This window comes from Dermacentor variabilis, unplaced genomic scaffold (genome assembly GCF_050947875.1).
Source record: "Dermacentor variabilis isolate Ectoservices unplaced genomic scaffold, ASM5094787v1 scaffold_17, whole genome shotgun sequence".
NCBI classification, from domain to species: Eukaryota; Metazoa; Arthropoda; class Arachnida; order Ixodida; family Ixodidae; genus Dermacentor; species Dermacentor variabilis.
The window spans coordinates 9,613,882-9,640,364 of record NW_027460335.1 but is presented as its reverse complement, the minus strand read 5'-3'; the positions used below and the strand labels follow the sequence as shown (position 1 = coordinate 9,640,364).

The window sequence follows — 26,483 nt, the reverse complement described above, 5'->3', positions numbered from 1 at the left end:
TGCGCCCGGAGTGCACACAAGCAAGGTCGACTGGGCCGGGCGGCGTTCTACCGCTGAGGCGCCACGTGTGGAGAAATTGTATGGGGGCCCTGCGACTGAAATACATCGTGACAGAGACGCGCTCCGCGCTATATTCAGATTACTTGCGCTGCGGGCACTCAGAATGACAGCGCGTATGCGCTGTTAAAATACTGCTTTATTTCAAATGAAAATTTATATTTACGCCACTTTGCCAGAGATATACATATTTCAGGAATGGATCATGTAACACACACTCCTTGTTAGCTTAGCGGTGGTGGTGTTGCGCTGCTAAGCACGACCTCGCGGCATCAAATCTTGGCCGCATTTCGATGGGGGTGAAATCCAAAAACAACCGGGTCCGGTGCATTGGAGCCACTTTAGGAATCCGCTGGTGGCCAAAATTCATACGTAGTCCCCACTACGGTGTGGCTCATAAATCGTAAATCCCGAGAATTCAACGCAATGATACAATACGATGTTTTCAATTTGGCTGTCGTTGCGCAATGCATCATGGACTGCACCGAAAAAAGTAGGGAGGGTATCGCAGGAGTAAAGCAGCCGATTTACTCTTCAAAGCGTTGTTTTACTCTCGCAAAATGTTGAGTGCAATGAAATGCATTGTTCACTCCGTCGCCATTGAGAGTTTGAGATGTGCATTTCACTCTGCCCTTCAGAGAGAGAGAGAGAGAGTAGAATGCCCGTTCTACTCTTACGGCAATAGAGAACAAAACGTAGCGTAATCTTCTGCTTGAACTGTAGGAGGCTGGCCCCGAACATGGCGATTTAGCCCTGACGCATGCTCAGCAAAGAACACACCGTTTTGCTTCTAAGAGAAATGGCAGCCACAGTTCAAAGGAACGCAGAGCCCCAGTGCTCTATTTTTTTCAGTCGCTGTTGCTCTAACGCGCACGCGCTCAACATCGTGGAACAGCACAGCAACGGAGAAAGGTTATCCGTCTAGCGAGCTGCAACGAAGGCCATCCAAGGGAGATCGTGTGTCAGCCATCTCGCCTCGCCGCTAAAACACGACAGTCGTTCGTCATTCGTGGGATTAACAGCAAATGCTCCACGGTAAGTGACTTCTAACTTAGGCGCACATTCTGAGTATATGACATGCTATCGCCAGGAAACCGTCGCAACGCTTAGCCGACGCGATTGACAACAGACTAGGCAAGCGCGCTGTGTCTCTCGATGTCAACCGAAAAAGCCAGTAGTCGTGAAAACTGCATGTGATTTCATAATTTGCCGCTATCCATAAGAGCTTTTAAGATCGCACACGCTGCCAGAAGCATGGTATGTTAAATAAGACATGAGGCGAGGGGACGCTTAAAATGGCTTGTTCACTATCCCATGATTCTGATCCTATGCGGACCGTGTTTAGCGTGCGTTTTGTGTGCTTGAATTTATTCGGTTTGGCAGTCTACTGTGTACGGAATGCTGTTGAAATAAGGAGTCACATAACAGAAGGCGTGATTTTGTTGGCAGCATACATTTGTTATAAGTAAGCCGCGCTCTTGGCGGTGTGTCGCCCGTGGGTAATTTGCGACCGCAGAAGTTACGCACAGCACGAGTGCTAGTTAGAAAATTGCCGCAGGCATTCAGCTGCATGCTGCAAAAGGTCAATTGGGCGCGTTATCTTGTACTTACTGAAAAGGCCGGAGGAACCATGTTTTATGCAAAATAATGCATAAACCCCATATGAGCGATCTAGCGCACAACAGCTACAAGCGATGCGATGGAGATGGATGTCGCGTTCGCTCGTCGCCTACAAGTCGTACTCCGTGTGAGCGACGGTGTTGAGCGACGCCTCCCCGGTGTTGCCGGTATGAGGGCTGCGAATACGCGTCGAAACTAGCGTTACGCGTGTTTTAGTAATTTAAGTTGATGTACCTTATTGTAAAATGTAGCATAAGTATTTCCGAAGGTCCTGCAGTAGGTTCTTATCCTTGCGCGTATAAAAATTATATCGTTTGCTCGTTCTGCGCGAGAATCCGTAGTATTTGAGTGATGTACATCCAATTGCCGCTTCGAGCTATTGGCTAGTCATTCATAGCATTTCCGGGAGACGAGCGACGATTTCTAGATTTTCAGAACCGAGCGATCTGTTCAAACGATGGTTCGTTTTGTCGCTCGAAGGCGTCGTTCGTTGCAGACGAGCACTAAATCGCTCTCATGGTGTTTAGCCCTAAGAGTGAACTGTTTTCGCCTATGTATTGAAATGGTGTGATTATATGTCTGATTTTATGTCTCCTGTTGCGGTTTTTGAGCCCGGTGCGAATCTGAAAGGGCGCTCATGTCTACGAACTCGGTGAATTGTCAAACAGCGGGTTATGCACGGCATCGAGCATAACGGCTGCGGCGTGGAGTTACAATTGCAGGGGAACTTTGCATATGATTATTGTTTTGGACATGCCTGTGCATTTGGGAATATGAGTTGGCGTTTTATAGTAATGTCATATGAACAGCTAAATAACCTTTCCTCTGGGGGTTACAAGCGTAATGTGTGGATCTTGCTACTGCATGACATATCAAAATTTTTTTATCGCTTCAATATGTTTAGTAGCGAAATAAAGTATCGAAATAACTGTTACCAGTCGTCTGTCGCACATAAAACAAAAGTTGGTCTAATAAACTAATAACTGCGGTCTAACTGCAGCACTATTCAAGTCTGTCAAAAATGAACTTCATTGCGCACCTCACAAATTAAAATAAGTGCTTGCGTTTCAGTAAGCTTAGATTCAGGCTACAGTAACCTTTCCTGTTATTATTGAAATGCGGGTAAACTTGCCATAACAAGCCTTGTTGCCATTTCCTATACGCACGTGCACTCATATCCGTTGAACTGGAGGACCATATTTTCATACCTACTAAACATGTGTTTGCAGATATGATGCTCAAACTATGGCTTGAGCAGTGACACAACAAGTGACGGTGCAGGGGGCACACTCTACACGTGCTTAGAATGTGTCACAAGGGGTGTTTGCGACACACGAGGCTAATGACAGACCTATGATATCTGAAAATGACCAATATTCTCTTTATTAGCAGGAATATTTTAACATTGGTGCCGAACGAAGATGAACTGTTTGTTATGTCTTTTTTCTTTAAATCTAAAAATTGAAGTTTGTTTAGCAGTTGACTGTTGCAATCATTTAGATGTTTGGCACGCATTTCAGTAGGAACACTAAGAGCTAAGACTCTTTTAGTGCCATGACCTTGACAGTATTGATGTTGTTTTACGCCATGTCTTGTTTGATCTTTTGCACAGGATATTTTTCAGGCACCTACATTATATAACGCAAGAACGCAGCTGCAAGGACATAAGGATGTCAAAGAGCCAGCCCAGCGCGACTCCTCTTAGTGCAGAGGAGCGCACACCAAAGAATCGAAATACACTGCCATGCAATTTGGACAAGAAAATTAGAATGTGGATATATTGAGTGTACTTGTCTGATTAAATGCCATCAAAATCAAAATACATTATGCCACACCAAGATGAAAATTCTCGCATGTTCTTGACACTCATCTTAACATGGTGTACTTAGGTAATGTCCCTGATGGGAAAGTCAAAATGAACTATGTTCTCTGGAGACAAACACATAGGAGCAAGTGTCATTGAAAAGTTAGAAATGTGTTGAAAAAAAAGCTGATTAATTGTGAGCAGTGTCTGCTTTTTATCTTGCCTCTCAACAGATATACTCATGTGATAAAGGAATAGTGGTACAATGAAATTGCATATTTGCTCTGTGATATGATACATACTTGCAATGAGCATGGTGTCTGTATTCACTACAGAAAGCAACAGCTCATGCTTGGTTAGCTGCTCACATACATTTACCATTTAACAGCTTGAATAGTTTGCATTTAACAGCGCGTGAATGCAAGCGTAGAAATACGCACCACTGAGATGCTGTATTTTAAATGCTTACACAAAGCAGAAAGTATTCCCTTTTATCTATTTTTACACCTAATTTTACAAGTATGGCTACCTTTTAAGTTCAAGAAAATGGAAGCAACGGGGGAAGAGAATCCCATGTATTAGAAGCCATTATCGTCTACGTGCATGCTCACGAAACCAGCTAATTAGAACCGCTTATGCTTCCCGAAGCGAAAGCAAGGAGCAATTAGGGCTTTTAACTGTGTACCAATTGGTGCGCAGCTTAGGTCTTAGAAGCCGGAGAGTCACTCAGAAGCGATAAATATTTTTTTTAAAATGGAGAATAGTGGTTTCTCCACTCTACTTGCCAACCAAGTATGCTAGTAGAGGTAGAGATGCGTTCAATGCAAAGAGCTGAGAGCATCTGAGTAGAACACTTGTTCATCAATTGGCGTGTGTGAACATTGTGTTAAACGAAAACCCCTTAGTTTCATGGTTTCTGTAAACATAATTCTTCTGGACTTAAGATAGAGTGCACAGTGAGGGGATTTATTTATCTTCCTAGACACATACGGTATGTACTTGTTTTGATACAAAGATTTTGTCTCAGACTTTAGCGCACCTTAACCTCTTCAGTAGGAAAAAACTTTTGTTTCAAATAGTTGGTTGATTGTGCAAATATATGCATAGTCACATAAAAAATCCACGGGCATGGAGGTGATATGTGAAACGAGATGGTGCCATTCTCAAATTATGTGTTGCTTGTTTGTTTGTCTTTTTCGTAGACTTAACTGCCTGTACTTATGCTTATGCCGCTTTTCATGCATCATATTCATCACATCTGATTTTTGGTTTACATCTGAAGCCATACTATGCTTTAGTCTGTTTGAATATTCAATGAGTCACAATAACTGATCATGTATTTACGCAAGCTGCTCCTCAGAAATATAGCATTATTACCGTAATGGGAATGAAAAGCTACCATATATGACAAGAAATTTGATGCGCAAGATTTAAATGCCAATGCTCCTTGGCGTTTTATACTCATTTGCTACACACTAGATAATATCTTCAGTTTTATTTCATTTATTTCTGAAAAAGTGTAACGGATCAATCCCAACAGCACCAGGAATCTACTTTCGTGAGGAGGCCAACCCAATAGTAAATATGATACACCTCCGTACTGCTTTGAGACCGGACAGGATATTGCTGCAGAACCGCGACAACACACACTTAGAAACAATTTGGTGCAGCCCATACATGAATAACTTTATGTGAAATATGAGCAAAGCTAGCTAGAATTGCGGCCTCACATGAGAATATACAACACATTTCGAAATGCAGTGTACTCTCAGTGAGGAACATTCATACGCTGTACAGGACGTTATCAAATGAGCTGTGTTTTTATAATATGGCACACAAAAAAAGTTTCTTGCATAATTTATCTAAATTACCGGCCCCAAGTTTAGCAGCTCATCAGGTAACCTCTGCCACATAAGTGGACGCGTTTTGTGCCAGAATTGCGTTTGTTGTCCAGTAATGTGGCGCATATTTCTCTTCGATCATAGCGTCGATACTTTGTGAGTTTGTACACGTTTGTTCTATGTTTAACTTTCCATTGTGTACTTTATTTTTGAAAAGAAGGAGCCAAGTGAAATTAAAGGATATTTCTACACTGTAATACTTATGAAACTTCAGAGAATACGTATACATATGTTTTATTACAAGATGTGTTGTAATGTTCATGGTCATCATTGTAACGTGATTTAATGTGTTTCTCAGTATGTTTCTCAAATTAATATTCAGCTTGTCTTTAGACTAATGAATAAAGATTTTGAAATTTTAAGAGAGAAAATGTTTCATTTAAGTAACTCGGCAACTACTAATGACAACCCATTCACCAAGCATAAGTGCAGGAGCGGCTTATGAAGGAATCAAATATTCCCTACATGTAAGTATTGCGAATCCCTTCTAACGTGACCATGGATCTACATCGGGCTTTAACACTATTGGGAAGAGTACTAGCACTCTGTTCTGAAGGAGTGCAAGAAGTCTGTTTGGGGGAGTAGAAAGACTCGGCTGGGAGGAGTAGAAGTACTCGGTGCGGAGGAGTAGAAGCACTCGGTCTGGGGGAGTACTATTACCCCTGTGGGGAGAGTAATGGCCCTCTGCGGAAGAGTACTAGCACTCCCTTGCGGAGGAGTATGAAAACTCTGTCAAGAGGAGTTGTGCTACTCTCTCTCAAAGAGGGTTGATCTACCCTCGAAAAGAGAGTGAAATATGGTACAAGCAGATACTCCCTCAAAGAGAGTGCCCGGAACTCTGTTTTCAGAGTGTAGCGAGCCGGCATTCGTTGCGCGCATGCCCTGTTTTTGTTCGAGGAATTTTGTGGAGTACATTTTTTAATTTCTGCATTTGCTCTGGTGAGCCAAGACTCTTGTTGGACGTTACCAGTTGTAATTCTAGCTAAGTGAACTACTGTCTTCAACCATGTTTTCTAACAGTACACCGTAAATATTTTCACAGCATCCCCCTCATCGCACGTTACGTACCGCGAACGTAAGTAAAGAAATGTTTTGTTTGAATTTTTGGGCAGGATAATAAAAAGTAGATATAATAACCGAATTAGACAGTATTAGAGCGAAATAAACCTAGCTTATTCACTGAGTATCGCGAAGAGAAGAAGCGATGACTAAGCTTCTCGGTAAATGAAAGGTTACATAAAAATATGCACGACGTATTGACACGTGTACTTGTTTATCCTTCTTTGCGGGGACTGCATTGCACCCGCTAACAAGATAATTTTATCCCTCAGTGAAAGACGCGCCGGCATTGTTTAGAATTTACTCCGATGTCGGTGATTGTATCTGTTCTGTGTTCTCGCCGAAGGCAGTGTACTCAGATTGTATGCGCGGCACGAGTTCCGTTGTACTTTACAGAAGGCACGCGGGCTTCAGCGATCGCGCTAGAACTTTGACGAGTCATGTAGAAAAGACGGCTCACTAGACCTGCCTATAAGACTTTCGATGACCGCCGTCGATGGACCGCAGCAGTGGCTGCTGCTAAGTCAAAGTCGACGAGCGAGATAAAGAGAAGACTGCTTTTCTCACACGAGGTGTTCTCTATGAATTCAAGGTGATGCCACTTGGCCTTCATTCGGCAACCTCAACATTACAGCACGTAACAGACACGGTATTCACTGGCTTGAAATGGCAGACCTGCTTAACTTGATGGAGTCGTCGTTTCTGCCTCAAACTTCGACGATTCCCTTAAGCGCCTTGCAACATTGCTATAGAGACCGCCACTGTGTTTGTTGTGTTGGCCACGATCTTCCTAGCCGTACATGGCAGAAGTCCATGCTTTGGGGCCGTCCTTACAGTCTGCGGCTATTTCACTGCTCCTTAGCGACGTTGGTGTTGTCTTCGGGGTTAAGGCTTGAATCTTCGCGCGGGCGTTCGGTACATGATCGCACTAGCACCTACACCAGATGTGACGTAGTAGTGACGGTGAAAACACAGCACACAAACTGTCAATAACTTAAATTTGTATTGGGTGAACCTGTGCCCACAAAAGCCACTTGCGCCAAAAGCGCAACGATAGCGGCGGATACAGTTGGCGATCGTCAAAATGTGATCTGCCGCTCAAGGGCGTCGGCTTTTATAAATAAGCTATCAAAGCTTCCAAAGTAAACGCTGGTGCCCGCGTGTCTTCCGGCAAGTACTATACTAGCGGACAACTTTCTATGTCTATGAACGGAAAGCTACTGAAAAACGCGCGCAAGTGAGAACGCTTCTGAAAATATTAGGGCATTTTAATCCACGTTATCAGGGCGGAAAACAGAGAACATTATCAAATTATTAGCAACAGTTGATAAGGCAGAACACACTGCTGAGTGCAGAGGTTTATTTTGGGGCGTTTCCCTTCCACGTCTGAGCAAACGTGAAACCGCCGCATATGGAAGCTGCGTTGATTCAGCGTCAGTGCCCATTAACCCAAAGCAAGGTCAAACGCTACCGGAGTGCTTGGCGCGGTAACACATGTGCAGCAACCACATGGCCATAGCTTTCTCTTCATAGCTACAGAAAGTTGTACGCGAGTATACACAATTCGCATCGCGTATGTAATCAGATTGCACAAGCTTCAGTAACAACAGAAAACGCCTACAAGCATCGAGAACATTTCAGTAAGTTACCGTCAAGCAGGCTCGTTTTGCTCTGAGCGATAACATTAGTTGCTAGTGGGTGAACCAAGAAAAAGAAAAATAAGTGCACGTCTCGCTATGCAGCAAACGCCCATGCACTCTTTCTTGTAAATTGCCGGTGATGGTTCTACCGTTGTCAGGAATAAGTTCATGGCGTGAATTAGCGGTATCACACTCCTGATATCGCAATAATGCCCCGAATTTACGTTCCCCATGTGCATAGTGTAAATGTTGATAGCTTTATTCGTGCGACCCTAATGAAACCGTACCAGTACTTGCTTAAGGTAAATGGGCGTATCTTGGTACCTTCTAAATCAGCGACTGGATTATTGAGTATATACCCCTAAGAGCTAGTCACTACTAACCCTGGTCATCACCCGCTGGTTGCTTCACCTGAGGATCAGCGCAGTGTAATGAAACTCCTGATCTGATAGAAAACACAACTTTTTTAAATTGAAGTAGAAAATACGAACTTCTCAAAGCGCACAGCTTCACAAGTGTGCTCTTCTTGAGTCCCGTTACAGATTGAGCTTTGCGCCAATAAAAACAATACCTTGGAGCCAACGCCGCATAATGCGTCAGGGGTCTGGTACTTTCCTCAAGTTGATAAACTCGCCTTCAGAGCAAAAGAATAAAAAGCAACTACGAATACGTTTTACCAACACTGTATATACAGGAAACAAAACTAAACAATTTACCAAACTACTCATTGCGCACTGCATCCTTCCGTAACCACCGTTCTTAACTGCAGTTCGCCAATTCATTCTTGGTAACGTTTTTCTTCGTTACAAATTTAGCTTCATTAGCACAAACAGTATCGAAATGCAATTCAACTGATGAGAGAAGGCAACCTTTTTTAGTGGATGCGGAAGCATTTTTCATTTTTAATGACTAGCTTGCAGCCGACCAAATGAAGAAAGAAGGCCATGCTACACCGGTGGAACAAGTGAAGACACGTGCCCCGGAGTCTACAGGACAGGATGCAGCACTAGTTCGTATAAGGGTTATGGTAAAAGGCCTTGCGGTTGCAGACCAGGAACGTACCGGAGGAGTGACTTGGCCTGCGTGCTGTATGAAGACTGCAGTGAGTATCGCTTGCACCTTTTACTGCATCTTCAATGACCGGGTTTTGAAAGCGCAGTGAAAGGTGTCCTTCCATCAGGTAAATTCCTATGTGGCGCAAGGCTCCTGGATTTTTTATTGCTTTAGATCTTTCGCCACGCGAGGCTCCAGCACAGTGTCTCATAATTACTGGTTGTAGAAAGCATTCTTTGCTATGTGATACTGCCGTGATAATTGTGCGCATATTTTATTCTACTGCGATAGTCCTGACGCTATAATAATTTCATTGCTTGATTCAGGCGTACGGCAATGTTGCCATCCAAAAGCTTAGGCTTTCCTGTGAAAATATAATTTGATTGCAATTCGCGAAAACTGATCGTACACAGAGAGAAATGTAAACACAGAATTTCAGATAAGTCTACGCAATTCCATCCTGAATAATCCCATGAGCAAAAGTTCCGTAGCACGAGGATGGGCCTAAATACAGTTGCGCATACACGAATAATCTTACCAAGGGGCTGATCTACCCTCTGCAATTATGAGAATGACAAAAAAGTTTTCATATTTTAAGCCTCATTCTACTACGCCCTCATTGAAATAAACTTGTATAATCAGTTATGGGAGACGATTGCGCATTGTATTCTTTTACTGCCTTAAAGAAAAGGCAACAATGGTGATGCTGCATACAGAGAGGAAGACCTAATATATTAACGCACGTCACCTTTTATCATTTTCTTCCAAGGCAAGTACAAAGACATTAGCTGTGCCGAATTTCTGAGAAGTTGAGAGGTGTGCTTGTTGAAATCATTGATGTGAACGAAGGTCGTCTATATAGCTAGTAAAAGGGAAGGGAACAAAGCATGTATCTATGTTTTCTACTTTTTCGTTTATTCTTTTGCCTAAGCCTCGCATTTATTTAAAGAATCTTTAACCTCCGTTGGTTCCAATCAGTCAATAGCTGCTATTCTTATGTTGTGTCCAAAAAACTCAAGCATTTGTTTAGTAGATAGGGAAATCTTATTGTGACGGGGCGTTGAATAGCTGAACCGCAAGGCACGGTTCATGTACCCACTATTTACAGAGGCAGCGAATAATGCTGAACACGCGCTACGTCCCGGTAATCAGCGTCTTCTCTATTAGTCCAAGGAGGCCGCTCTCAAAAGCTAATCTTCCCGTTGGGTAGAGCGCCGTCTCGGAGGTAACTAAAGACAGACGAAGGTGACAGGAAAGGGTGGCTTCAACCGAGATACGTGCACCTTGTCCCGAGATGACAGGGTAAAATTGGAAGAACTGTCCAGTGGCACATTCTTATAGTTAAGGTCGCCAAGTTGAATTAAAAACTTTTAAGGTTCCTTGTAAACCAACACATGCTTTTCGTAAAGACCAATATGACGACATGGAGGCCAGAGACGTGTGAGACATCCCGGAGAAAACCAGACGTGTCGGTGGCTGCGGTCATAATGGCATTTAACAGATAACTGCGAGTAGGAGAGTCGTTCATCAGCGACCTCACGTGCTAGATTGGCTCAAGTGGTCGTATCGAGGATAGGCTTTGCGCTTTGATGCACAACAGCAGGTAGTAGCAATTCGAAAGGGAGTGCAGCGCGATGGAAAAGATTTCTTCAAGTCACGATGAATGCCAGCATTTAGGTCATGGTGCAGTTTTTCCTATCGGTGAGACCACTGGTTTGCGAGTGGTACGGAGGGTTGAGGTTGCGTTCTACGGAGCAGAAACAAGAAGGTAAGCAACAAATTTGCACAGCAAGTTGCAGCGTCGTTCCGCGAACAGTTGCCTAGGGCCACGATATTGCATGATAATGCCATGAAGCAGGAAATGTGTGATGTCAATCGCCCGACCTGTCGGCAACAGTCGCGTTAAGCCTGTTTCACATGCAAGCGATTGAGCGAATGGAGCGAACAGCGTCGCGGCGCTGCGGAGCTTTTCGCGAGGTTTCGTTTCACATGCATTGCCGCCGCGCGTTTTCCGCCGCTGCGAATAGCAATGTTGCTGGCAGAAAACACGGGACTTTCAGCCAGTTTCGGTAGTTTGCGACTACCAACATAAACATCGCTTTGTACCTGCCTCTCAAAATTTTATTTTATAAATACATATCCTGCGCTTAGCAATTAGCAATTCGTTGAAAAGCTCTCTTGGCATGTTGCCCGTACGACGTGCAGCAAGTAAATAAACATTGTCCCATGCGCAGTCTTTCCCCCACTAGTCCTCCACTGCTCACGTGTCGAGGCGGGCCGTTCGGAAGCGCTGCTGCCGCTCTGCCGCTGCGATGAAGTTCCAACTTGCCCGAACCTCGCCGCTCCCGCCGCTAGTGCCGCCGCCGCCGCTCGAAACAGATTTCTGCGGCGCGGCGGGAGGATTCGCGAGCATTTTCGCTTGCATGTGAAACAGGCTTTACTCCATAACGCGTAGCGTAATAGGTCGCATCTACGGCCCACGAAGTAGCGGTAGAGTGTATACCGAGGAGGTCACAACGGACGCGGTAGACTGACTCCGTGGGTATGTAAAAAGATTGCACACGGCCTGCAGGCAACGCGGAAGGCCGCTTATGTCGTAGACAAACGACAAAAAGCAATGTAGCGTCGAATAGATAGGCGCACAACAGCCCACTAAAACGGCCACCAGACGTGGTCGTATCTGCGAGATACTGCAAGATGGCCAGCGGTTGGAGCATCGAGCAGTTTGCTTAGAACAATAATTCAAAGTTGCTTGTGGATAACCAGCATAAGCTCCGGGCTGTCTTTAGTGGTGCTACGACAGCAACGTCATAAAGCTCAAACATACGGAGCGTTGGGTAGGGCTTCATCATCATCATCAGCAGCAGCAGCCTGTTTTATGTCCACAGCAGGATGAACTCTCCCTGCTGTCTCCAATTACCGCTGTCCTGCGCCAACCCATTCCACCAACCGCCCGCGAATTTCCTAATTTCATCGCTCCATCTAGTCTTCTGTCGTCCTTGATTGCGTTTTCCTTCTCTTGGTACCCATTCTGTAACCATAATGGTCCAACGGTTATTTAACCGGTGCATTACATGACCTGCCCATCTACATTTTTTCCTCTTGATGTCAATTAGAATATCGGCTATACCCGTTTGCTCTCTGATCCAAACTGCTCTCTTGCTGTCTCTTCACGTTAGGCCTAGCAATCTTCGTTCCATCGGTCTTTGCGCGGTCGGTAACTTGTTCTAAAGCTTCTTTGTCAGTCTAGAAGACTCTGCCCCTTATGTCAGCACTGGTAAAATGCACTTATTGTACCCCTTCCTTTTCAATGATCATGGTAAACTTCCAGTCAGGAGCTCGCAATGTCTGCCGTATGCAATCGAACCCATTTTTATTGGTCTGTAAGTTTCCTTCTCTTGATCAGGTTTCCCTGTGATTAATTGACCTAGGTAAACGTACTCCTTCACAGACTCTAGGGCCCGGCTGGCGATCCTGAACTCTTGCTCCTTTGCGCGGCTATTTATCATTATCTTTGCCTTCTGCATATTATTCTTCAGTCATACTCTTACACTCTCCCTGTTAAGGTCCTCAATTACTTGTTTTAACTCGTTTGCATTGTCGCTGAATAGAACACTGTCATCGGCAAACCGAAGGTTACTGAGATATTAGCCGTTGATCTTTAGTCCTAAGGCTTCCCAGTTTAATAGCTTGAATACTTCTTCCGAGCACGCAGTGTATAGCCTTGCAGAGAATATGTGTCCGTGTGTGACCCCTTTCTGTATAGGTATCTTTCTCCTTTTCTTGTGCAGTATTAAGGTAGCTGTAGAAGCACTGTAGATATTTCCCAGAGTATTAAGTGTGCTGTACTCCTTGATTACCTAATGCGGCTGTGACTGTTGGCATCTCTAGTGAATAAAATGCCGTTTCGTAATCTATGAAAGCCCTATAGAGAGGCTTATTATACTATGCGGATTTCTCGGTAAACTGATTAATGACATGGATGTGATCCATTGTAGCCTATCCCTTCCTGAAGCCAGTCTCTTCCCTTGGTTGACTAAAGTCCACTGTTGCCCTTATTCTATTTAAGATTATTTTGGTAAATACTTTATATAATACTGGCTGTAAGCTAAGGGGCCTATATTTTTTCAATTCTTTAACGCCTCCCTTTTTGTGGATTAGTACAATGTTTGGATTCTTCCAGTTTCTGGGGCCCTTGCAGCCGATAGACACTTTGTATAAAGAGCCGCCAGCTTTTCAAGCAATATTTATCTTGCATCTTTGATTAAATCGACTGTTATTCCATCTTCTCCTACCCGTCATCCTCGTTTAAGGCCTTTCAAGGCCCTTCTGACCTCATCGCTAGTTATAGGAGGAGTTTCCGTATCCTGTTCATTATTGTTTCGAATTGAGGCATCGTGACTCCTCTGGGTACTGTACAGGTTAGTATAGAATTTTTCCGCTGCTTTTACTATATCTTCTAGATTATGGTGTGTCTCATAATCAGAAAGTGGTTTTCGCACATAAAACCCCATAATGTAAATTTATCTTCTCGATTGATGATGATATTACCCTGGTTATCTTTCAGTGCATACATCTTGGTTTGTCCTATGCCAAGTTTGTTTCCCACCGATTTCAGGCTGCGTCATTTTTTACGGTTTCTTCAGCCTTTCTCACGTTGTAGTTTCCAATATACATTGTTTTCGCCTTGTTGATCAGTTTTGACAGTTCCGCGAATTCTGTCCTATCTCTTGAGTAGGACACTTTTATATTTTTGTCGTTTCTTTATTAGGTCTTTAGTTACTTGGGAGAGCTTGCCTACTGGCTGGCTCGGTGCCTTGCCTCCCACTTCAATTACTGGCTCTAAAAAGCCAACCTACTTACGGTTTCATTCATTAGCTCTATGTCATCGTCATCTCTTTCTAAGGATGCATATTTGTTTGCAAGTACCAGCCTGAATTTGTCTGCTTTTACTCTTACTGCCTTTAGGTTAACCTGTTTCTTCTTGACCAATTTAGCTGTTTCTCTCTTCAAATTGAGGTGAATCCTAGCCCTCCCTAACCTATAGTCACTACACTTCACCCTACCTATTACTTCTACATCCTGCACTATGCTGGGATCAGCAGAAAGTATGAAATCAATTTCATTTCTTGTTTCACCATTAGGGTAGTTCCAGGTTCACTTTCTGTTGCTACGCTTCCTGAAAAAGCTGTTCATTATTCGAAGCTTATTCCTTTCTGCGAATTCTACCAACATTTCTCCTCTAGCGTTCCTGGAATCGACGCCGTAGTGGCCAATTGCTTCTTCACCAGCCTGCTTTTTCCCAACTTTTGCATTGAAGTCGCCCACTACTACAGTATACTGAGCTTGCACTTTTCTTATTGCTAATTGAGCATCTTCATAAAACTGACCTACTGACTCATCATAGTGACTGAATGTTGGAGCGTAGGCTTCTACTACCTTTAATTTGCACATTTTATTAAGTTGGATTACTACTACAGCTACCCTCTCATTAAAACTGTACAATTCACTCATGTAGCCCGCTATGTCCTTATGGATTAGGACTCCTACCCCGAATCGCTTCTTCTCTAGGAGACCTCTACAGCAGAGGACATGTCCGTTATTCAGGAATGTATAAGCCTCACTAGTTCTAATCTCAGTAAGACCGATGATATCCCAAACAATGTCTTATAATTCCTCAGAGTCCTGCTAAGCTAGCCTCACTCGAGAGGGTTCGGGTTTTAAACGTTGCAAGGGTCAGTTTCCATTGGCGGCCTGTCCGGATCCAGAGATTCTTAGCACCCCCTGCCGCGTTGCAGGTCTCACTGCCACCTTGGTCAGGTGCTGCGCAGCTGCTGGGGACTGAGCGCCATTGGGTAATTGAGTAAGCCGTTCGGGAGGGGCGGCCGAGTACTGCACCAGGGAGGCCAATTCATGTTCTGGTGTGGGAGTGTCTTGTTGAAGCTTTGCGGGCCTTCGTAATTTGGCTGTACCGGTATAAGTATAGGCCCACTCACTCTCGGCATCTTTTGCCGTTGACCGGCGTCATTTCAAGCCTGCAGAAGTTGTCCACTGGAGAAGGTGAATTTCAAGAGGGGTCACTGTTTCAGAAAATGTCCTAATGACTCCTACTTGGCTTTCACCGCCTTGGTAGTGGCAGTGTATCCAATGTGACATTTCTTTCTTAGAAATATCGCAACGAGCACCTGAGGCTCACATACAATCGCATTTTCTCGAACTTAAGGAGAAATATTACTGTGATGAATTTTACACAGATGATTCGAAGTCTCCTGCTGGGGTTGCTCACGCAGCCCTCGGACCCTCATATTCAACATCTGGGGCATTAAATCCATACAATAGTGTCTTTACAGCGGAAACATACACTATACTCTCGCCTATTCAACACATAAGGCTCACAGATGTCGCTATGTCTATTGTTTTCACAAACTGATTAAGTGTCGTGAGAGCCCTAATTAGTTTGCAAAAACATAAGAACTCCGTTTTCAATGAACTGTATAGCTTCTTGCGCTCCACATATATGTTCAACCAAGCGATTGTCTTATGCTGGGTACCTGGCCATAAAGGTATAAAAGGACACGTAGCTGCTGACGAAAACGCTACGTGAATGAGCTTTAGCGACAGAGATGGTAATATGCCCATCCCTGCCACAGACCTAAAGTCTTTTCTACGTCGTAAACTGAGGAATTATTGGCATAAGGAGCGAGATACACAAACACTCAATAAGCTACACATGATAAATCCAAAAATAAGGAACTGGATAAGTGAGGATACAGCACCGTACAAGGATGTAATTGTTTGCCGATTAAGAATAAGACACAGGGTACTCACTCGTACGTTTTGACTGAGGGGGTGAGGGAGCTCATCCTACTTGTAATAAGTGTGGCTACAATCTCAGAGTCCTCCATTTTCTTATTGAATGCCCTGCAATAGAGGTAGAGAGGAAGAAGCATTTCCCTTCTGCATATCGCGAAAATATACCTCTTCACCCGACATTTTTTCACAGAAATGAACCGCTTCTTAACCTACAACTAAGCTTGGAGTTTTTAGCAGAAACATACACTCTCAAAATGATTTCGCCAGCTAATTTTTAGCACGCGATTAACAGCCGTTGTGTTTAAGGGTTTTCTTGAAGCTCTAGTGTCACTGTTATTTTTTGTGGCATCATGTTTTTAACGAAACCCAATTGCCATAGCCCTCATCACTACCTATTCAGTCTCATTATCTTAGTACTTATAGATTTTACACCACTTACAGCGAGAGTTTCTTTTTACAGTCATGTCACATCTACCATAACGAAATAATTGCCCACGCTATTCGCACTCCATCGATAACATTACCACTCATCATGGCGCTGATTGGCCATACCTGGCCGTTGCGCCATAAAACGCCGAACATCATCATGATCAAATGCGCTACGTTGCTTACAACCCCCCCCCCCTAAAGAAAGACAGACATATCCATCTTCTGTTGGTTAATAAGTGACCGGGCAATGTCGGCTAACGTGAAAAAGCAGTGGAACATCCGGACATCTCTGACTGAGCGAGGAACAGGAATGTCTTGCACTGCGCGCACCTGGTCGGAGCAACATTGGACACTCCTTGCACTAACAAGGTCACCGACAACGGTCATGTGATGAAGAGCGAAACGACGTGTTTAAGAGTTAGGTTGAAGCCCAGCTCGGCAAAAAGCATCAAGAATGGCCGGCAGTCGGGTCAGGTGGCTTGCAACACTAGGCGATGAGACTGTAAGTCATCTCAATAGCAAAAAAACTAGAGTAACACTTGGAGCCTCTAAAGAGAGAACTCATCCCCCTCTCGAATGCTTCTGGGGCACTACACAGTGAAAAATGCATAACCTTTAACTGGCGAAGTTCATTCGATATGACGAAAGCAGTCTTCTAGCGGTACATAGCTACAGCGGTAATCTTCGAGTATTGGGAGCGTAGGGCAAGGAAGGAAAAGTGCGTGGCTTTGTGTAGGGTGTCCAGGGCATCATAGATTCGAAGCAGTGGGTATAAGTCCTCGCGCATGATGTTGTCCAAGCGTTCGTAAATAATATAAACGCGCCAGCTGCTATTTAACTAGCCCTACAAGTGATACCCATAAACTAAAAGAAGTTTTGATAATGCCGTTTGGTGTCCTATTTACTGCCATCTCCTTAGATGGCATGACGTTCGGCGAGAGAGACACAATAAGGACAGCAGCGAATAAGGCTCACGTCACCTGTGCAGATTTGTTGCTGTACAACATATGTTGAGCTCAGAAAACGATCATTCAAGTCCAAGACGTAACTGTATGACACCAGGAATCGGAGAAGGTCAGTTGTTTGAGCAGGAAAAAGGTCAGCGGAGGTCGCTCAGGCACGGCAAACTGGTTGTAGCGAAGATGACAGTGGAGCTGTTCGATTTCAACGCACACATCTCGCAGAATTCTGCGGCACCTATGGCCCCGACAGACACCAGTCGGAATGACTTGAGGAGAAGCAATGAAGTTTAACCCCATGAACTAGTTTAGGCCATGAATTTTGCAACACGCCAAGTAATAAAACATAAGCACATTCTCTAAAGTTTCATTAGTATTACAGTGTAGAAATATCCTTTAAGTTTAATTGGTTCCTTCATTTAGGAAATAATGTATACAATGGAAAGTTAAACATAGAACAAACGTGTGCAAACTCAAACAAAGTATTGACATTATGATCGTAGAGAAATATGCACCACATTACTGGCCAGGAAACGCATTTCTGGCAAAAAACGTGTGCACTTATATGGCCGAGGTTACCAGATGAGCTGGTAAGCATGGGGCTGGTAATGTAGATAAATTGTACAAGAAACTTTTTTGTGTGGCATATTCAAAGGCAGCAGCTCATTTCATAACGTCCTGTACAGTGTATGGATGTTGCTGATTGCGAGTACAGTGCATTAAGAAATGAGCTGTATATTCTGTCGTGAGGCCGCAGGTCTAGCACGCTTTGCTTATATTTCATATAACGTTATTCATGTATGGTCTGCACCCCATTGTTTCTAAGTGTGTCGAGTCGTGGTTCTGCAGCAGTATCGTGCCCGGTCTCAAAGCGGTACAGAGGCGTATCATGTTTCCTATTCTGTTAGCCTCCTCACGAAGGTAGTTTCCTCGTGCTGTTTGGGTTGATCGGTTACACTTCTTCACAAGTAAATACAATTAAATTTACGCTATTATCTAGTGTGTAGCAAATGAGTATAAAACTGCAAGGAGCATTGGCATTAAAATTTTGCGCATAAGATTTCTTGTCATATATGATACCTTTTCATTCCCATTACGGTGAGAATGCTATACTTCTGAGAAACAGCTTGCATAATTACATGATCAATTATTGTGACTTGTTGAATATGCAATCTAACTAAAGTATAGCATGGCTTCGTATGTGAACCAAAAATCAGATGTGATGAATATGATGCATCAAAGGTGACATAAGCATAAATATAGGCAGGGAAGTGCACGGAAAAGCGAAACAAAGAAGCAAAACATAAATTGAGAATGGCACCATCCTGTATCACATATACCTTCCATTCCCGCAGATGTTGCAAGCAACTATGCATATACTTGCACAATGAACCAACTACCTGAAACCAAAGCTTTTTTTCCTACTGAAGTGGTTAAGATGCGTTCAGGAAAAATAATCGCACTTCACAGAATCTTCTTCTCAAAACAAGTACATATGTGTCTGGGAAGATTAAAACATCGCCTCACTGTGCACTGAATGTTAAGTCCAGAAATTTACCATGTGCAAACATGCTTCAATTTTACTTTGGCTAATAAAATTTATGTCTACAGAAGCCATGAAACTAAGGGGCTTTTGCTTAGCACTATATGTTCACATTCGCCAATTGATGAACAAGTGTTCTTCTCAGATGCTCTCAGTTCTTTGCACTGAACACATCTCTACTTCCAATAGCATAATTGGTTGGGAGGTAGACTGAGTAACCCTAATCAAAATATTAAATACCATCCAGAAGCTATCATTTGACTATTTTATAGAAAGATACCCACAATGCGGAATCATTTGTAAAATCCTTTTCAATTTCATGTGACTGTGCGGCTTCTAAGACGTTAGGTGTGTACCATGGTGTACCGCGAAAGGCCTTTATTGCTCTTTGCTTTCGCTTCGGTAGGGACGAGCGGTTCTAATGAACTGGTTTCGTGAGCATGCGCGTAAACGATAATGACTTCTTAAACATTGCATTCTCCTCGCCCAATGCTTCCTCTTTCTGTAACCTAGAAGGAAGCCATACTTGTAAAATTAGGTGTAAAAAGTAGATAAAAGGGAAGACATGAAAATCTGTCTGCTTCATGTCAGCATTTAAAATACAGTATCATAGTGGCTTGTATTGGCACCCTTGCATTCACGTGCTGTTAAATGTAAGCTATCAAAGCTGTCAAATATATGTAGGCACCCAACCAAGCATGAGCTGTTGCTTTGTATAGTGAACACAAGCACCGTACTCACTTCAAGTATGCATCATGTCACTAAGCAAATATGCAATTTCATTCGACGACTATTTTTTTTCACATGAATATATCTGTTGAGGGGCAAGACAAAAAGCAGTCACTTCTCACAAAATTATTCAGCTTTTTCGAAACACATTTCTAACTTTTCAATGACACTTGCTCCTATATGTGTTTGTCTCCAGAGAGCATACATGATTTTGACTTTCCCATCAGAGACCTTACATAAGTATACCATGTTAAGATGACTGCCTAGAGCACGTGAGAATTTTCATCTTGGTGTGACACACTGTATAATAAATTTCGTTGACATTTAGTCACACGGTACACCTATTCCCATTCTACCCATACCCACCCATTCTAGTTTTATTGTCCAATAGAGAAGGAGTACACCCACATTCTGGTTTTCTTGTCGAAATTGCATGACAATGTATTTTGATCCTTTAGCGTGCGCTCTCCTGCACTATGTGAAGTAGCGCTGGGCTGGCTCTTTGGCATCCTTGTGTCCTTTCAGCTGCCTGCTTGGGTTATATAAAGCGTGTGACTGAAAAACATCGTGTGCAAAAGTCAACACGAGGACATAGCGTAAAACAACAAGACAGTCAAGGTCATGCTACTAAAAGAAAGTCCTAGCTATTAGTCTTCCTACTGAAATGCATGTGAAACATCTAAACGACTCGAACAGCCAACTCCTAAACTAAGTTCAAATTTTTCATTTAAACATGAAAAAAATAACCGACAGTTCATCTTCTTTCAGCACCAATGTTAAAATACTCCTGCTGAGAGAGAGAGAAAGAAACGTTTATTATACGAAACAGTGTCCCGAGCGAGGACGGGTATCACCCTAAGGTGGGAAGGCTCCTTAATTCAGGAACCCTCTGGCTTCGACTGTCCTCTTGGCCCTGGCCACGAGTTGTCGTTTGCCTTCCAAGTCCCCGAGGGTTAGCTTGGCCTCCCACGTTTAGAATAGGTCATTTGCTTCTATTGCTCATTTTGCTTGCGTCTCTAATTGCATTTCGCTGCCTTCCTGCCACGGACATTCCAGGAGCAAGTGCGCCAGAGTGTCGGGTACGTTGCAGAGTGGGCAGAGGTAGCCGTAGAGCGTCGGGTAGAGGCGATGCATTATCGTTCCGTGTGCGTACGTATTACTTTGCAGGCGTCTGAGGATCAGGCTTTCTTCTCTGTCGAGTTTAGGGTGCGGTGGAAAGTACACTCGGCGCTCGAGCGTGTAATGTTGCAATATGGCCGAATAGTTGCTGGGTACGGCCTCCGCCTCTTCTGTCGCGGGTCCGAGAGCGCGTGGGAAGAGGGCAGCCCGACTGACGTGCTCGCGGGCAGCGGCGTGGGCCGCTTCGTTCCCCTCTAGACCCTCGTGACCGGGTACCCACGTTACGCAGGTGTACGGGAGCGGAGTGCTTCGTCTTTTTAGTATCTTGAGTGCATCGGCCGAGATGCGGCTCCTCAATAAGTTTCTGCAGGCGGCCTGAGAGTCAGTGAATATAACCGCTGAGTCTGTGCTTGTAGTGGTGGCGAGAGCGATTGCCGCTTCTTCAGCCGTTTCCGGGTTACGTGCCCTGATGGTTGCCGATGCTAGCTCGGAGCATTTGGAGTTTACGACACTGAGAGCGTACGCGTTTCTATGCGGATACTTGGCCGCGTCGGTGTAGAGGGCGTTTGGGTCATGCTTGAAACTTCGTTTGATGGCGTTGGCTCTAGCCTGTCTTCTACTCTTGGGATATATGGGATGCATGTTGCGCGGGACACGTGTGATGCAAATGCACTCTCGAACGTCCGGTGGTATTCGCTCTTTCTTGTCCGTGTCTGCCACATACGTCTCTCTGTAGTTTAGGTGTCGCAGTACTGATCTCCCTGTGGGCGTGAGCTTGAGTCGTTCCAGCTGGCTACACTTGTGCGCTTCGGCGAGCTCTTGCCACGTGTTGTGGACGCCCACCTTAAGGAGGCATGATGTCGAGGCCACGGCGGGGAGTCCCAGGGCGACTTTGATTGCCTTCCTTATCATGATGTTGAGCTTTTCTATTTCACCGTTCTTTAAAGCCAGGTACGGCGTGCCGTATGTGATGCGGCTGGTGAGCAGTGCTTGTATTAATCTTAGAGTGTCTTGCTCTTTGAGCCCGGTTCTTTGGCTTGAGATCCTCTTGACAAGGTGCGTGAGTTACGAAAGGGTGCGTTCTAGTCTCGCTAGGCTTGCAGCTCCCGATTCGTTTTTGGGGATGTGGAGTCCAAGTATTCGCACGGTTTCGACTTTCGGTATTGTTGTCCTGTAGAGTGTGATGCTGGGGTCGGGCTGTTCGTAGTTGGGTGGTCGGCCTCTTGTTCTTGCTTTCAGTACGAGGTGCTCAGACTTCTCTGTGTCGCAGCGGAGACCGCAGTTTCGGAGATAGCTTTCGATGGTGTCGACGGCTCCTTCTAAGCTACTTTCTTGCCTTCCAACGTTCGTAGCTCTGGTACAGAGCGTGACGTCATAAGTATACATCGCGTGACGCAGATCTGGTATGGTCTCGAGGAGGGGGGGCGGTAGTTTGATCATAGCTACGTTAAAGAGTAGCGGTGAAATTACCGACCCCTGCGGGGTGCCTTTGTTTGGAAGTAGGTAGCTTTCACTGCGGATGTTGCAGATTCCGACTGTTGCCTTGCGGTCCATCAGAAAGTTTCTGACCTATGCGTAGGTCCTAGTGCCGCAGCCGGTGTCTTCGAGATTGTTGAGGATCGCGTCGTGGCTTACGTTATCAAAGGCTCCCTTGACGTCTACTGCCACTATGGAGTATTTGCTTCGATTGTTTAGGTGATCTAGAAGGCCTACTTTTGGTTGTAAGAGCACGTCGTGCGTTCAGAGGTGCTGGCTGAAGCCGAACATGGTGTCTCGTAGATGGCCGTTGTCTTCCAGGTACTGGGTAATGCGTTCGTGAACCGTATGTTCGAAAACCTTTCCCGCGCACGAGGTGAGGGAAATTGGGCGTAGGTTCTCCAAGCTGAGAGGTTTGTGGGGCTTGGGGATCATGGTGATGTCCGAGTGTTTCCACACAGCAGGCAGTTCTCCTTTCTCCCAGCACTCATTGCGGCGGTAGGTTGCCTAGGTATTTGTTAACGATCCGGTCTTTGCCAGGGATAGTATTCCTAGTCAGCTTGGATATGGCTACGTGGATTTGGGCCTGCGTGATGGGTCGGTCGAGTTCTGGTTTCGGTTTCTCAGAGAATTCTTTGCTGCGAGTTGACGCGGTACAGGGTGCGTCTCCGCGTAGCTTCTTTTGTAGTAGCCAGGAGCGCGCGTAGGAGGTGCCAGGTCCTCTTCGTGCTCAGAGTCCCCTGTAGCCTGTCACAGAAAGCGTGCCAGTTCTGCCTGGCGAGGTGGTCTGCAGAGTCTTGAGCCTGCTTGTTAAGGAGAGCGATACGTGTTTTTAGCTTTCTGTTAAGCTTTTATCGCTTCCATCTCTTCAGGAGGCCAGGTCTTGCCTCCCAGAGATGGAGGAGGTGCCCGTCGACCGCGGGTGTATCGGCATCGAGTTGTATGTTCTTGGTGTAACGTTCTGCTGTGTCTAATACATTTTTGAGCCACTTGTCAATGTCAGTAATGCTTGCTCCGGAATCTAGCTTGTCCCTAAAGGATTTCCATTCGGTTAGCCGTGCAATTCCGGTCTTGGTCTGGTTACGGGTGTGTGCTACATCTAATTGGAGGATATGGTGATCGCTACCTAAGGTTTCCTGCAGTAGACTCCACTCTGCCCAGGGGACGTCCGCAGTAAAGGTTAAATCGGGGTTTGTGTCCCTGGAGACGCTGTTTCCGATTCTCGTGGTCTGGAGAGGATCATTCCAGAGGGTGAGTCTGTGTTGCTGGGCGGCATCATGCACTCTAGCACCCTTCTTTGTGGCGGTATGATAGCCCCATGCCGTGTGCGAGGCGTTGAAGTCTCCCACTATGAAGAGTTGGTGTACATTCGTGGATTTCCTGATCGAAGTCCGGTAGCTGGTCGCGAGGCAGGCTGTACACGCTGGCCACGAATAGGCTTTTCTGCGTCTTTCGTTCCAGTAAAACCTCGATTAAGGTGTGTTCGGTCTGGGTGTTCTCTACGTCATGTTTTTGGGCTGTGAGAGTTTTCTTCACCAGTATGGCAGTTCGTCGGGTTTGTGCATATGTGGCGTATCCTTGCAGTCGGACGTTCTGCGTGTTGGTTTCCTGTAATGCTATGACGTGGGGTTGATTCAGCTTGACGAATTCTTGTAGATTGGCGTGTCAAGGGCGGTATGATCGACAGTTCCATTGCCATACGCGTATTGTTGAATGCTGGTTCTTTGCCTTGTGGGTCCCCGCAGAGGCGCCTGCGTCAGCAGGCGTTTGCTGTGTTGCGACACCACGTACGCGATCACACGAGGGTTGGACCCTCCCGCGTGTAGCCGTGCGCGGCTTAGCCGTGTCTGGGGAAAACGGGATCCTGGGGGTTGAGCCGATGCTGGGTGTTTGGACCTTTAAGGCCCCCCCGGCGGAGGCAACACACCTCTTCGGCCTCGGCTTCATATAGACGGCACCTCCAGACGGACCCACTTGGAGGAAATCGGCAGTCGCCTTTTCCTGTCCTCCTCTCCAATCTTTGTCTTTCTCTCCCACTTTCTCATCTTTCCTGTGTTCCCTTCATTTCTTATTACTTCTGTATTTCCTGGCAGCAAGGGTTAACCGTGTGTGATATATTCAACCTTGGGTATATACATTAGGTTATAGTGGCGCTGTATAGCTGGCGTCTGCAGGTTTCTTGAAACCTGTAGCGTCTTCTTGTTGGGCTCCGTGGTGGGTGGCTACCACCGCCACCGAATTTTGAAACCATCCAATGGCAGAAGCGTTCCCGCGACTTTCAGATCGGCCTCTGAAAAGAGATCGCACCGAAGCAACTTTTCAGTTCTTTTTAAAACCAAGCCAAAGCACATTTCCGAAATACCTTGTTCTTCATATTGAAGGCAACACCACCGTTAGGAAACTGTTACCATTCATAGTATCGAAATGCCTAGCAAATACAATTGGAGCTGGTTACAAAGCAACGAGGATGGCTAGTGGAGACCTCCTCCTTGAACTGACCAAAAAAGATCAACTTGAAAAACTTGCCGATCTCACCACTATCGGTGACATCAAAGTGACAATCTCTCCACACCACTCACTCAACACTAACAGGGGAGTCATATCTGAAGAAGACTTCTTGAACCTCAGCGACGAAGAGCTCCTCGAAGGATTTCAGGAGCGAAACGTAATTAAGGTTCAGAGAATCACACTACGACGAAATGGCCAACAGATCCCGACGAAACATGGGATTTTGACATTTGGTAGTAGCACTGTCCCTAGTTCACTCGACGCAGGATATCTGAAAATCAACGTCAGACCGTACATGCCCAACCCAAGGCGGTGTTTCAAGGGCCAGAGGTTCGGCCATGCATCTCAGTCATGCAGAGGAAAGGAAACATGCGCGAAGTGTAGTGCCAACGACCATCAATCTGAGGACTGCAATGCTCCCGCACAATGTGTCAATTGCAAGGGCGATCATCCTGCTTACTCGCGGAGCTGCCCTTGCTGGAAAAGAGAAAAGAAATAATTGCAATAACAGTAAAGGAAAAGATTTCACTCTACGAAGCGAGGAAAAGGCTAGGGCACTTACCTCAAGCAAGCTATGCCAGTGTGACGCGGCAGGGGGCAGCGTCACACCGGCCTCAGGAATCTACAGGGTCCACGTCCGGTACCCCTGTAGAAAACCCCACCGCCCCCTTGGTGGCTACAGCCAGTGCTGCTCCATCAGCAACGAAGACGGCCCAGCAGACCACACTGCCGCAGGGCCCGAAGTTGAACCGTATCCCACGGCCCGAGACGCGCGTCTAGGCGCCTGGCTCTCGATTGTGCAGCGCCTCGTAAAAGGCGATGGAGGTCGATCCGAAAACCCCGGCGTCATGACGCCAAAAGACCAGCGTTCTTTGGAGCGCTTAAAGAAGGATAAGCATATTATACCTTCGCTGAGAAAAGAAAAGGTAACCTGAACGGTTGCCGCCTTTCATAAGAGTAATCAGCTTTTAAATGCACGTCACCTACAGCCTGTAAGCTCACACAAACAAGTAACTCTTTTTCCAATCCCAATAACATGGCTTGCATCATTAATTGGAATTGCAGAGGCCTAATTCACAATCTAGGTGACGTGAAAGACATTAGAAATAAGTTATCACCAGTGGCATTCTGCCTTCAAGAAACGAACCTAGGCCCAAGCATAAAAATTTTCTTAAAGGCTTTACAGTCATAAGAAAGGACCGCGAACACTCCAGTCGTCTATCAGGAGGTGCCGCTATTGTCGTTCAAGGCAGAATGCCTACACGGAACGTTTCACTAAATACTGCATTTGAGGCAGTAGCTGTCACCGTTTTAACTATTAAGAATGTCACCATCTGTTCGTTGTACGTCTCTCCCCATACCCATTTCACAACTCAAGACATAGAAACATAGACATTTAATTGGCCATCTGCCGAAACCTTTTGCTTTAGTTGGAGATTTTAATGCTCATTGCACTCTTTGGGCCAGCGATAAGAATGACCAAAGAGGACAACTTATCGAAGATTTTATTTTAGCAAACAACATCTGTCTTTTAAATTCAAGGGCGCCAACTCATTTTTCACCGAGTTCACGTACTTTTAGCTGCATTGATTTCGCATTTTGCTCTCAGGATATATTTAGCGATTTTAAATGGGACGTACTGGAGAAGCCATGTGGCAGTTATCATTTACCTGCTTTAATCCACCTTACATCAACACTACCTATTCTATCCCAGAAACCACGCCACTGGAAGTTACAAATGGCAGACTGGGCTGTACTTACGGAAAGCGCCAG

At 45.2% G+C, this 26,483-nt stretch overlaps 1 protein-coding gene across 2 annotated transcripts in view; it reads left to right on the top strand.

Annotated features, from left to right (window-relative positions):
- Positions 1-26,483, top strand: part of LOC142568140 (uncharacterized) — a 113,008-nt gene that overhangs the window by 25,101 nt on the left and 61,424 nt on the right. For both annotated transcript variants that reach the window (XM_075678211.1, XM_075678210.1), the window contains exons 3-4: positions 6,425-6,457; positions 8,995-9,183. In XM_075678211.1, coding sequence (XP_075534326.1) covers positions 6,425-6,457; positions 8,995-9,183 — 222 coding nt within the window. The remainder of the gene's footprint in view (positions 1-6,424; positions 6,458-8,994; positions 9,184-26,483) is intronic.